Source organism: Piliocolobus tephrosceles, chromosome 7 (assembly GCF_002776525.5).
Source record: "Piliocolobus tephrosceles isolate RC106 chromosome 7, ASM277652v3, whole genome shotgun sequence".
NCBI lineage: Eukaryota > Metazoa > Chordata > Mammalia > Primates > Cercopithecidae > Piliocolobus > Piliocolobus tephrosceles.
In genome coordinates, this window is record NC_045440.1 from 99,580,006 (window position 1) to 99,593,665 (window position 13,660).

The 13,660-nt window shown below is 41.1% G+C and overlaps 1 protein-coding gene across 2 annotated transcripts in view; it reads right to left on the minus strand.

Annotated features, from left to right (window-relative positions):
• The window catches only part of LOC113219522 (ribonucleases P/MRP protein subunit POP1-like), a 44,027-nt gene that overhangs the window by 8,018 nt on the left and 22,349 nt on the right, over positions 1-13,660 (minus strand). For both annotated transcript variants that reach the window (XM_026454965.1, XM_023184012.3), the window contains exons 10-14: positions 11,847-11,958; positions 11,127-11,246; positions 5,070-5,185; positions 2,758-2,949; positions 1,181-1,335 (exon numbers count right to left, since the gene is read on the minus strand). In XM_026454965.1, coding sequence (XP_026310750.1) covers positions 1,181-1,335; positions 2,758-2,949; positions 5,070-5,185; positions 11,127-11,246; positions 11,847-11,958 — 695 coding nt within the window. The remainder of the gene's footprint in view (positions 1-1,180; positions 1,336-2,757; positions 2,950-5,069; positions 5,186-11,126; positions 11,247-11,846; positions 11,959-13,660) is intronic.

Here is a 13,660-nt window from a genome sequence, read left to right on the forward strand (position 1 = left end):
CACTGTACTCCAGCCTGGGTGACAGAGTGAGATCCTGTCCCCCCCCCCCCCCCCCCCCCCAAAAAAAGCTAGGCAGACTGCCTGTCTCTACAGTTATGGTTGCAGCAATGAACAAGAAAACACAATTCTGCCCTCATGAAGCTCACCATCAAGGAACTACAATATTCAACCAGTCATTCATCAGACAACAGATAAAGGTTATTAAGACCTACTGTGCACCAGGCACTGGCTAGACACTGCAAATGCCACAATAAAGAGACACAGCTTCTGTGCTTCTGGGAGCCTACAATTTAGGGGGCAACAAATTCCAAATGTTAGAATATACTTTGTAATATAAAGGAAATCATGACCCTCACTGGCCACACTTCCAATGAAAAAATAAAAGTCTAAATGGATAAGTACTAAGATATAAAAACAGTGCTTGGCCAGGTACAGTGGCTCATACCTATAATCTTGGCACTTTGGGAGGCCGAGGCCAGTGTATCCATGGAAAACCAATATTGAGACCAGCCTGGGCAACATAGTGAAACCCTGTCTCTACAGAAAATGCAGAAGTTAGCCAGGCACAATGGCACATGCCTTTACTCTCAGCTACACGGGTGAGGTGAAAGAATCGCTTGAGCCCAGGAGGCGGAGGTTTCAGTGAGCCAAGATCATACTACTGAACTCCAGCCTGGGCAACAGAACAAGACCACCATCTCAAAAAACAAACAAACAGTACTTATCTCTCTGGATGGTAGGACTATACCAATTTATCTTTTTACATATTTTCATAGTTAATTACAATTTTATAACTATATTTTACTTCTATAATACGTTTTAAAAACACAATTTCCATTTTGGAGGGAGAGAGGGGTTGGTATTAGAAATCTATTAACAAGTGTCTGAGACTCGTGTCCAAGTTTAAGTGTACATTATTATTGACAGAAATAAATAACGAACAAAAAGGTTTATAACCAAAATGGGCCTATAAAAGCCAAACAGACATAAGACAATCTCCCCACTTAAGTCATATCTTCTTAATTAATTCTCAGTAATGCTGAACTCACTGAAAAGTCTATGAAACTCCATGTTAGATAACAAGCATTACCAAAGCCATCCTAATGCTTGGGATACCAATATAAGCAGGCACTTCTCTTCTCCTTAAAACATTATCAAACTAGAGAAGCCAGCTTCTTACCTTTTGTACTTTTCAAGAAGATTATTAGCTTGCTCTTCTGCAAACAGCATCCCGGCAGGGCAGTCTGGAAAATCGCCTGGGACATTAGGCGACCTCTTATACTGAGAATGCACTGCAGACTCTTTCAGCCCTCCGACTCTCGCACCTCGATAGATCTAAAAGAAATGTCAAAAAGATACTGTCAGTCTACCAACTTAAAGTGAATTGCTTAATGTTTATATGGGGGAAAATGAGAAACAACCTAAATGCCCCTCAAAAGGAGAATGGATAGAAATACACACAATGGATTACCATGCAATAGTAAAAACGAATGAAATTGAGCTTCGTCATGCTTCATTAATAAATATGGAAAAGAATCTCAATGCCAAGTGAATACAGCAAGTTGCAAAATCATATATATGGTGAGGTATATACTTTAAAAACATGTCAAGTCTAAATAGTTATTTTATTGTGGGATACAAACATACTTCAATAAAGCTATAAAAATATGCATGGTAGTAGCAAACACTGAAATCAGAGGAGTGATTATTTTAAAAGGAGGGAGGGAAATGAAACTGGAGAGAGGTACACAGGGTGCATTGATGCATCTGTAGTGTTTTATTTCTTAAGCCAGATGCTGGGTAAATGGCACATAGGCATTCACTACATCAGCATCTATTCTTTTTTGTATGCTTGAAAGCATCTCATAGTAAAAAATTAAGTAGGATTATTTTTAAATATTCCTACTCCTGAATGATTAACTGGATGTCCTTGCACTAGGCATGCCAAAAATTAATTACTGGCATGAATCTAAAAGTCTCACATGCCTTTTACACTCTCTAGGATCAAAGTAATATTTATTTATTTATTTATTTTCATTTTTGAGACAGAGTCTCGCTCTGTCACCCAGGCTAGAGTGCAGTGGTGTGATCTCAGCTCACTGCAACTCCACCTCCCAGGTTCAAGGAATTCTTATGCCTCAGTCTCCCAAGGAGCCATCATACCCAGCTAATTTTTGTATTTTTAGTAGAGACGGGGTTTCACCATGTTGGCCAGGCTGGCCTCAAACTCCTGACCTCAAGTGATCTACCAACCTCGGCCTCCCAAAGTGCTGGGATTACAGGCGTGAACCACCACACCCAGCCTTTGAAGTAATATTTGAAATAACCAAGAAAAAAAGACACATTCGATTCTAATAAAATTTTTAGCTGCAGTTGATAAATATGGGTATATGGTTATAGTTAACATTTAAAAAAAAAGTATTCTATCTGTAAAAGTTAAGTCCTTTGCTTTTAAACTATAACAAATTTCTTCAAATCAAATAGCTAGACATTTTTGTTGCCACTACTATTCAAAAATCAGGTCACTTTAAAACCTCGACAATTAATGATATGTCAGCACAGGTCTTATAATGAGAACCTGGCTCCAGGAACTATATGTATGAAGTATCTTGTATCCGGGACTATAGCTCTAAGGGCAGAAATATACCACTCAATTCCTCCTAAGTTGTACATAAAGTCTGGAACATTTTGAGTACTTAGCATTTATTAGGAATCTATTTTAAATATTGCAACTGTTAGAATCAAAAAGTAACTTACAAATGGAATCCAGAAAGCCATGCCCCAGCCCTTTGGGAGTAGGACATCCCAGCCACTTCCCCAGCCTAGTCGGTCTTCACCAGTCACTTTTCCTGGCTGCTGAATCAAAAGTATAGGTATCTTGGATTCATGGGGACCTAAAATAAGCTGTGACCCAGGCACCAGCAATTCACTCCTCATCCGGTTTAAATCCTAAAGTGGAAGAAAATAATTCAAGACAAACAGCCCTAGTCTTCTGGGAGATCCTCCTGGGTCTCCCTATAAGCAGCTTTAGAAAGTTAAATGCTCTTTTAAAAAAGCAAGAGAAAAACATTCTCAATAAATAAATGTGAGCCATTTTAAGTATAAGGTATTCCTCCTACAGATATTTTCCTCTATACAAGTGTTTAGGTAGAAATGCCAAATTGTCTTATATCATTCATTATCAGCATTCATTCTGTTGATCTCTTATATCAAGATTAATCTTATATGTTGATATTCTGTCCTTACATTGATTTTGAGTAAGATTTGGTGTCATGAAGTAAAAAAGATATAAACAATTAAGTGACGCCTTCTCAAGGATGTGCAACTAGAAAAATGCACTGGCTCTTGAGAAAATTGCCCACCAGGTCTTAAAGAATCAAAACTGAAGATGGTTAAAATTATTGTTAAGGGGAACGTAGAGGGTGGATAACATCCTTTCAGACTTTTCTTGGAGCTGTAAAAAGAGATTAACAGGTAGGTAAGAGGGCTATCACTCAGTTTAGAAAAAACCATGCAAGAGACTGCCTCCAGACCATAGTCTAACTGCTATCTCATGAACGCTCTTCAAGCCAGGTCCAATCTTCTTTTTCACTTTCAGAGTTTCTGCTACTATCTATGTGTTAGTAATTCCAAACCATCTCTCTTTAGCCCTGACTCTTCCTTCTGGGATCGAAACCTGCCTCCTGGACCTCTGCTCTTGGGAAGTCCCACAGCCCCTCAAGCTCAAGATTGAACTCATCACCCTTCCACTGTATTTGCTCTCTTCCTGTATCCCCCACCTAGCTGAATGACACCACAATTCACACACTCCATTCATTCAGCCATTCAAATATTTACTGAGCACTTTTATGTGCTACACACTTTTCTAGAACCTGGAAATACATCAGTGAACAAGTAAGACATGGCTCTGGCTCTCTTTTAGCTGAAATCCTAAATCCAAGCTAGAATATCAGGACCTAATCGGCACGCCTCCTCCATTCTCACCTCCCATCTTCCAACCAACCACCAAGCCTTGTCAATTTCACCTTCCAGGAATATGCGTTAAACCTCACCCCCTCCACTCCAGCCACACTGCCACAATTCAGGCCCCCATCATGTCATATATGAATATTTCAAGGGTCTTTTTAAGGCCATCCAACCCACAGTCTCTCTCCAGCTCCCTCAACCCCCATCTCCAACCCCCCACTGCTGCCAGTGTGAAATCTCATCATGTCATGGCCAACCTTAAAACCTTTAAGGGTGTCCCACATCTCCAAATCCTTAAAAGGCTTCAAGGTCTTTCATGCTCTAGCCCCATTTGTGTCTTCAGCTTCATTTCTCACCCCATTTCTGATTCCTAGCTCCTGATCCACTTGGAGAGTCTTCCTGGTTTCTGCCTGGGCTCCTGCACATGCTTTTCTCACTTCCTGCAATCTTATCTTCACTGAAACCTTGACTCTGCCTCCAAGAAGTCTGGTGACTTCTCGCTCCCATCTGAGAGTCAGTTCAAATGCCTGCTCTTCCATCCAGGAGGCCAGCCTCATTTTTCTCATCTGAGCTCAGTACCCCTTCTAGAGATTCCCTGAGTGCCCTGTACTTTCTTTGACCACATCTAAGTCATCTATCCCAGCATCTCACACAATGTCTGGCCCTGGAAGTTCCCCAATCATAGTAAAATTAAAGACAGAGAACATTTAAGGGAAAAGAAAACAATAAAAGAAAAACATATTTAAACCATGAGATCATCATTTCAAGAAAAAGTCTTTGTATTAACATTTTCTAGAGATTATTCTTACTTTATCTCTAAGAACAGAAAAAAATCACAGTATGTATCTTTCTTCTTAGATTCTTATCCTTGGATAACAGATAAGATCCTTATTCTTATATCCCTATCCTTATTCTTAGATTATCCCTAAGAACAGAAGAAAATCACAGTACATATCATGAGTCAGGGATCAACAACTTGTTTGAAAACAAAAGAAAGTCTATGGAATTCTATGAAGTATGAAATCACTTTTTACAGTCTCTAGAATGATATAGTTAACCTGTCATTCATGACTTTACCAATAATCCTTACACTAATTAGTTACCTGATCCGAGATTTTATTCTCTGTGACACTCTTACAGATATCTTGGTTCCAGATAAAGCTATGCGTACATTCCACAGGCACACCCTCCAGAAGCAGCTGTCTAACTTTCTCATTATCTAAGAGGGAAAAGAAATAGCCTTCAAACCACATCCTTCAGATCAATGAAGTCAAACTCCAAACGTTGGCAGTAGGCCTTTTGTTACAAACCAATATTTCATAGGCATTTACTTAGTTTAGAAGAATTTACTTGACAAGAAATTAAGTTATTCTTATAGTCAGTTCTACAGTCTATGACATAGCAAAGGCTCCTAAGCAGTTTTCTTTGGTATTGATTTTTCATGTATAAGATGCAAATATCACAATATTAAATTGCCTCCAAAAAACTGCCTAATTCCACATGCAAGATAATCAAATTCTAGTAGCCACTGCAAAGGCAAACACTATGGCACATTAAGCCAGGCATGGCGGTGCACACCTGTAATTCCAACCACTTGGGAGGCTAAGTGGGGAGGATCACTTAAGCCCAGGAGTTTAAGTCCAGCCTGGGCCACATAGCAAGACCCCATTTCTAAATAATAATATGCCATATTATAAATACATGTCATATTTCAGCTACTGGCTTCAGGACTTTGTGTATCATTCCTCATCCAATGGTGGTGAGCCAACAGATACCATCATCTTCTCTTCTGCCCCATTATTTTAAGTCTCTGATAACCTATTTATATTGAACTACTTATTCCTTTCTGTAAAATGTATTTTTGCATCCTTTTTTTTTTTCTTTGAGACAGAGTCTCACTCTGTCACCCAGCCTGGAGTGCCGTGGCACAGTCTTAGTTCACTGCAACCTCCCCCTCCCAGGTTCACATGATTCTCCTGCCTCAGCCTCCCAAGTAGCTGGGATTACAGGTACGTGTCACCATTGCTGGCTAATTTTGCTATTTTTAGTAGAGACAGGATTTCACCATGTTGGGCAGGCTGGTCTCGAACTCCTGCCCTCAAGTGATCCACCGGCCTCAGCCTCCCAAAGTGCTGGGATTACAGGTGTGAGCCACCGTGCCCAGCCTCATCCCTTTAAAATAAGCATATTTTCAGTGACACATAGTGTTTTATCCCTTTAAATAAGCTGTACCATTCTAGCAAGTACTCAAGCAGAAAGAGGAAGAAACTTTATCAGTGACAAGCCTCTATATCGATAGAAGGAACTTCTTACATGCAGTCATTTAATCCCCAGGGAAAAGTATCTCCCAAATCTTATTTTGTTGAACTGATGAATTTTCATTAGACAACAAAGACAATTTTTGAGTTTGGGTTATAGTTCTAAACTCTCCACAAAGAAACATCACTCGAAGGCACATACCTGCCTGCATGGGTCTGATGGCTAGTAAAAAATAAGTTGGGAGCAATTGGGCCATAGTGTGACAGATTTTAAGGGAGAACAAAGTTAGAAAAAAAATTAAGTTGATGAAAAGATCTGAGATTAAAAACTGTTTAAAAGCCACAACAGGCCAGGCACAATGGCTTATGTCTATAATCCCAGCACTTTGGGAGGCCAAGGCGGGCAGATTGCTTCAGCTCAGGAGTTCAAGACCAGCCTGGGCAACATGGCAAAACCCTGTCTCTACAAGAATTAGCTGGGTGTGGTGGTGTGTGCCTGTAGTCCCAGCTACTTGAGAGGCTGAGGTAGGAGGATGGCTTGAGCCCAGGAGGCAGAAGTTGCAGTGAGCTGAGATTGTGCCACTCCACTCCAGCCTGGGTGACAGAGCCAGACCCTGTCTCAAAAAAATAAAGCAAAATAAAAAATTTTTTAAAGCCACAGCAGCTTCAGTACACTGCTCTTCCTTACAGAGATAACCACCATCAGATCCTCAAGCCACAGTGCTATGTGCTGCAGGTTCACATGGCCTGTCTAGGAGCAGTCAAGCTCCACTTCCAACAGGCTGGGTACCCAGAGTGCTTTCCTGTGGAGCACTGCCACGCATTTGGGATCATGATTGGGATTTTAGTCAGACTAAGCTGCAAACAAGAGATAGTTGATACTTATGGTGTAAAGACCCAGGAGAGTACTACCTCATCTTCAAATATTCTAAAAGATAATAATAGATAGGTCTAGCAAAAGTGGCTCATGCCTGTAATCCTAGCACTTTGGTAGGCTGAGTTGGGAGGATCACTTGAGCCTACGAGTTCAAGACCAGCCTGGGCAATTTAATGAGACCCTGTCTCTACAAAAAGTTAAAAATTAGCCAGGCATAGTGGTATGTGCCTATAATCCCAGCTACTTGGGGGCTGAGGTGGGAGGATCGCTTGAGTTTGGAAGGTCAAGGCTGCAGTGAGCCATGATTGCACCACTGCACTTAGGTCTGGGTGACAGAGTGAGACTCTATCTCAAAAATAAATAAAATAATAATAATGATAATAACAGATAAAACAAAGTAGACAGTATGTCCACACAAGGGAATATTATTGAGCTAAAAAGAAATGCGCTATTGAGCCATGTGAAACACAGAGAAATTTTTTGTTTTTTTTAAGATGGAGTCTTGCTCTGTTGCCCAGACTGGAGTGCAGTGGCACAGTCTCAGCTCACTGCAGCCTCTGCCTCCCAGGTTCAAGCTATTCTCCTGCCTTGGCCTCCTGAGTAGCTGGGATTACAGGCACCCATCACCATGCCAATTTTTTTTTTTTTTTTTTTTTTTTAGTAAAGACAGGGTTTCACCATGTTAGCCAAGCTGGTCTCTAACTCCTGACCACAGGTGATCTGCCCGCCTCAGTCTCCCAAAGTGCTGGGATTACAGGCATGAGGCACCATGCCTGGCCTACATAGAGAAAATTTAAGTGCATATTACTAAGTGAAAGAAGCCGATCTGAAAAGGCTATGTATTGTATGATTCCATTTATATAATATTCTAAAAAACACAAAACTATGGAGGTAGTAAAAAGATCAGTGATTACCAGAAGTTAGGGGTAAAGGAAGGATGAATAGGCAGAGCACACAGGATTTGGGGGGCAGTGAATCTATTCTGTATGATGCTATTATGGTGAGTATGTCATTACACCTGTGTCAAAATCGATAGAGTATATATACCACCAGGAGTGAACCCTAATACAAACTGAGGACTTTAGGTGATAATGATGTGTTAATGTCGGTTCATGGACTGTAACAAATGTACCACTCTAGTAAGGACACGGACTGTGTGGTGGCGGTGCATAGAGGGGGATGGAAGTTCATGGGATCTCAGTACTTTACGCTCAATTTTGCTATGAACCTAAAGCTGCATTAAAAAATAAAGTCTATTTACAACAAAGTGGAGTATGTCTGAAGGCTAAGGGGAAGGCCCTTTTAGGTCAATAGTCTTTACTGGGAAGAGAAAAACAATACCCCCAGCTGAGACTCACATCAGTACCCTAGAATCAGTACCCACATCAGTGTGCCTAGAATGACTGCCACTTCTGAATGTAATTCTGAGTCCTTCCCCCAGACTCATATAAAGCATGTTTTCTTTCACAGACAAAAGTTCTTGAATTGATTATATTAACTCCAGAATGTGACTTAACGACTGAAGAGAGGAGCTGGTTTCTTCTTTCTTAAACCTATTTAAAGATCACCAAATGTTACATTAAACTTTCTTTTAATGAGTTTGACTCAGAGAAGCAAAGGTAACCAGTAAAAGGCTTTCTCATTTGGAAATCAAACAAAACCAAAGTTACAGCCTTCAGATTAAACTATTTTAAATAAAATATGCAAAACAGTTAAAAGGACCCAAGTGAAGCAGAGAACATGACTGCTAAATGGGCACTGCTCAAGTCCACTGCAGATCATTGCTCTCAAAGTGCTTGCAAGAGCTCTAAAATATAAAGGATGACCTGCAACCGATCACTCTAAAGGCAGCTGTTCTCCTTCCATGTTTTGGGTAGTACGGGAAAGTCATACTACCAAAGAGTGTTCAAAGGGAAAGATGATAAGCCCACAAGCACAATGTAAATTCAGTATTTCCTAAAAGAAATTGGTCTCTCACAGACAAGAACTAATCAAAATAATCCATCAAAGCAAAATGGCAAATACTAAAGATTGCAAATAAAATAACAGCTAGTACGGCAGAAATTATATTTTTAAATCTCACCTAGAAAACCAGTTACTTATATAGTGAAATATTGTGTTAATAAAGTTGAAAAGATTTGCAGAAACACATTATTAAGATTTAGTTCAGCCGGGCGCGGTGGCTCAAGCCTGTAATCCCAGCACTTTGGGAGGCCGAGACGGGCGGATCACGAGGTCAGGAGATCGAGACCATCCTGGCTAACACGGTGAAACCCCATCTCTACTAAAAATACAAAAAACTAGTCGGGCGAGGTGGCGGGCGCCTGTAGTCCCAGCTACTTGGGAGACTGAGGCAGGAGAATGGCGTAAACCCGGGAGGCGGAGCTTGCAGTGAGCTGAGATCCGGCCACTGCACTCCAGCCTGGGCGACAGAGCAAGACTCCGTCTCAAAAAAAAAAAAAAGAAAAGATTTAGTTCAAATTCTAGAACCAGCTGATCAAGCAAACTTTTCCAAAGCATCTAAGAATATTCATTATCACTTCAGGTTCTTCATGTACCCTCCCTTTTAAAAGCTCTCTAGCTGGGAATGGTGGCTCACACCTGTAATCCCAGCACTTTGGGAGGCCAAGGCAGAAGGATTGCTTGACTTCAGGAGTCAAATTAAATCACGTTTTTCAAGATAGACTTTTAATTTTCCTTGAGCTGATTCATATTAAAACAAAAGCCTTAGAGAGGATTTAATAATCACCTCATTCCAAAAAAGGATTTGAGGTAGCAAGAGAAACTAAGTAGAGTTTATAGCTTTAAGGTGATTATAATAGTCAACATTTAATGGTGTAGTAAATGCTGCAACTTTTACGTTGCACCAGACCACATTGATATTAAAAAAGAAAAGAAAAGAAAGAGGCAATGACTCACTGAGTAAAGTCTTAGGCTTCATAATTAACTAACTTACCTATATATCTTCAAACTCCTCCCTCATCCAATCCACCTTTCATGTGAAGCTCTGACAGAGTAATTTATTGCCCCCTCAATAAGCTATCTAACTACATTTAAAAAAAATTCTGGGTCGGGCGTGGTGGCTCATGCCTGTAATCCCAGCATTTTGGGAGGCTGAACTGGGTGGATCACCTGAGGTCAGGAGTTTGAGATCAGCCTGGCTAACATGGTGTAACCCCATCTCTACGAAAAATACAAAAAAAAAAATTAGCCAGGCATTGTGGTGGACGCCTGTAATCCCAGCTACTCGGGAGGCTGAGGCAGGAGAACCGCTTGAACCTGAGAGGCAGAGGTAGAAGTGATCACGCCATTGCACTCCAGCCTGGGTGACAAGAGCAAGACTCCATCTCAAAAAAAAAATTCTGAAGTCGTTACAACACAAACCTGTACTTTACCTCCAAAGATTGCCATGGTAATTTTAATTATTCTTCCAACTAATCATGTTTAAATGACAGTAAATACAATGAGACATTATCAAAATTGCTGCCAATCTCAGAACAGAACAAAATTTTAGCCAGCCCCTTACCCACCTCCTATGCCACCCCAGCCAAACAACTTTCTCAGGCCATTCTACTTAGTCTAAACCAAAACATCTTATATTTCAGCACCTGGGATGGCCTTGCCAGGATTCGAACCTGGATCATCTGTATGGTCAGACAGAGGCTTCCAATGAGCACAAGACCAGCTTCGGGTGCAGATCCCTTCCTCACAATTAAAATTCTGAAACGCCAGACATTTTCAGAGAACGTAGTTTGCAGAGAGACAGGTTTTACTAGATACTAAAAAGAGAGAACTCGGAAAATAAAATGAACATAAGTATCAAGCTACATGTTTTACAGCTAAAAGACACTTCCACACGTACCATTTCCTCAGATCATAATCAGTTTGTAAAGTGGGCAGGTAAGGAGACTGCCCTAATTTTTTACAGATGAAGTTACTGGAGATGTGTCAGAGACAGAACTCTTCTAATAAGACTGGCCTGCTCAAAATCGTAAGGAAAACCTGGGGTGTTTTTAGAACTTTACCTTGGCATTTTTCTGGATTGGGCAAAGCTTTGGACTTCTTTTGGGGCAAATTTATTCGCGGATCCCCAACTGTCAGTCCCAGAATAGTACCTGCCGGAATTTCTGCTGGTGATGTTATTCCTTTAACAACAACAAAAAGAACAAAAACAACCAAAAGAAGCTTACAGAAAGTCATTCATAATACATCTATATTTGTTTGTATTTTTAAATCTTTCAGAGTTTCTAATGAAACGTTTTTCTTGGACTAATTACTTAAAAGCATGTATTCCCTCTCTTCCCATTGATACTTTTAGAGAATAAGTTAACATTCATAAAGAATGAGGTTTCTCGCAAAAAAAACATGAAGCCAACATAAAAAAAAGGTTCTTTTATGAAATGAACACACATGCTTCTATCAGTGATAACTATAGCAGCTATGAGCAAAACCGCAGTTGTGTGCAGGTAAGTACAGAGTTTAGGTCAGTACCTGGCGTATGCATTTATCTCCACTATCAGAATGCCAGTTACTTAGAATACGAACATCTCATTTGTTTGTTGTTTCATAACCAGGCATGAATATAGTGTTTATTCACTGAGTTCAGTCCGACTCTTACTTGGTCCTCTTGCTGTGTCACAATAGCAGCAGGTTAAAAAGCAATATTACACGCTGGAGGCCCAACTGCAAAAGGCTCTTTTAGCCCCCTTCCCTCCCCAACACAACCCGGTCTTCCCTTCGTATACCTCCCAACAACTCGAAAATGGCTTCTTGTCTGCAATGAAGGGAAACGCTGTCAGGATTCTTACAGGTTTCTATCCACCAGCGGTGAGGTGTCTCCTCTGTGTCCTCTCCCACCTGAAAAATAACAACCACTATTCACTGAGCGAACAATGAATCCACCTTCATAATTTTGTCATGGTTGTGATATCAGCCCCCACTCTTTCTTCTTCTGTGTGTAGAAATGAATGTGTTATGGGGTGAACCAGGAAAGTTGCCACTATACTTAACATAGTAATTAATACCAGACTCCTCTTTCAGTTAGTAGCAAGGATATAGTATTACACTTCTCTCAAGATTTCACATATGAGGATAGACTAACTCACTAAGATACTTCACACCCAGTCTCTCCAGAGCACAGTACCAACAGAGGAGGCCTCGCTCCTCTCTTACCTTTTTTTTTTTTTTTTTTGACACAGTCTCACTCTGTCACCCAGTCTGGAGTGCAGTGGCCCGATCATGGCTCACTGCAGCCTCAATCTCCCAGGCTCAAGTGATCCTCCCACTTCAGCCTCTCAAGTGGCTGGGAGCTGGAACTACAGTCACACGCCACCATGCCTAGCTAATTTTTTAAACTTATTTTTTGTGGATACATTGTCTCACTATGGTGCCCAGGCTGGTCTTGAATTTCTGGGCTCAAGCAATCAACCCACCTCAGCCTTCCAAAGAGCTGGGATTTCAGGTGTGAGCCACCACACCTGGTCCTCTTCCACTAGAGCTAACTTCATCATCTCCGATGTAAGCAATAAAATGTTCCTCACCAAAGGAAAATCAAACCAGTACCTCTTGAAGAACTCTCCAGATAAAGGATATACTACTACTACAGTATTCCTAGAAATGTATATCTTTTCCACATGGAACTAGGAATTGAGGAAGATTTCAAAAAGCTCTTCAAGTATCATGTGCATGGCAAGAAGGGAATCTATAGCCACAACTCATGCTGAAGTTCACTGAAGTAGGATGTGCACTTACAGATCCTAAAGAAGCAATCATGGCCGGGTGCAGTGGCTCACGCCTGTAATGACAGCATTTCGGGAGGCTGAGGCAGGCGGATCACTTGAGGCCAGGAGTTGGAGGCCAGCCTGGCCAATATGGCGAAACCGCTAATAAAAATACACAAAAAATTAGCCAAGTGCGTTGGCTGGCGCCTGTAATCCCAGCTACTCAGGAAGCTGAGGTATGAGAACTGCTTGAACCTAAGAGGTGGAGGTTGTAGTGAGCTGAGATTGTGCCACTGCACGCCAGCCTGGGTGACAGAGCGAGACTCTGTCTCACAAAAAAAAAAAAAAAAGCAAAGGTACCATTTACTCACAGAAACTCAGATAGCACAGCTTAGTGGTTTACAGTACAGGCTCTGGAACCAAACTTCGTAGGTTCAAATCTCTGCTCCACAACTTATTAGCTGCTACGGGGCACCCTCTCTGTGCCAGGCATTGTGCTAAGCACTGGGGAGAGAGTAAAAAACAGGACCAACCCTATCCTCACCCTTATGAAGCTCACAGTCTCACGAGAGACACAGACATTACATAAATACACAAATCCATACAAACAAATTGAGGAAATTTGCAAGATGCTCTGAAAACAACAGGAGGGATCTAGTTTAACTTGGGGGATCAGGAAAGGATGCTAGAGGGAAATGCTAGAGACTGAAACCTGAAGAATGAGGGCGGTTCAGCCAAGCAAAAAGTGGTAGAGGCAGAATGCTCAGTAGTTGGAAGACAAAAACAGGTGCAAAGGCTCTAAGGGAGATAAGAACTGACATTCTAGAACCTGAAAGAAG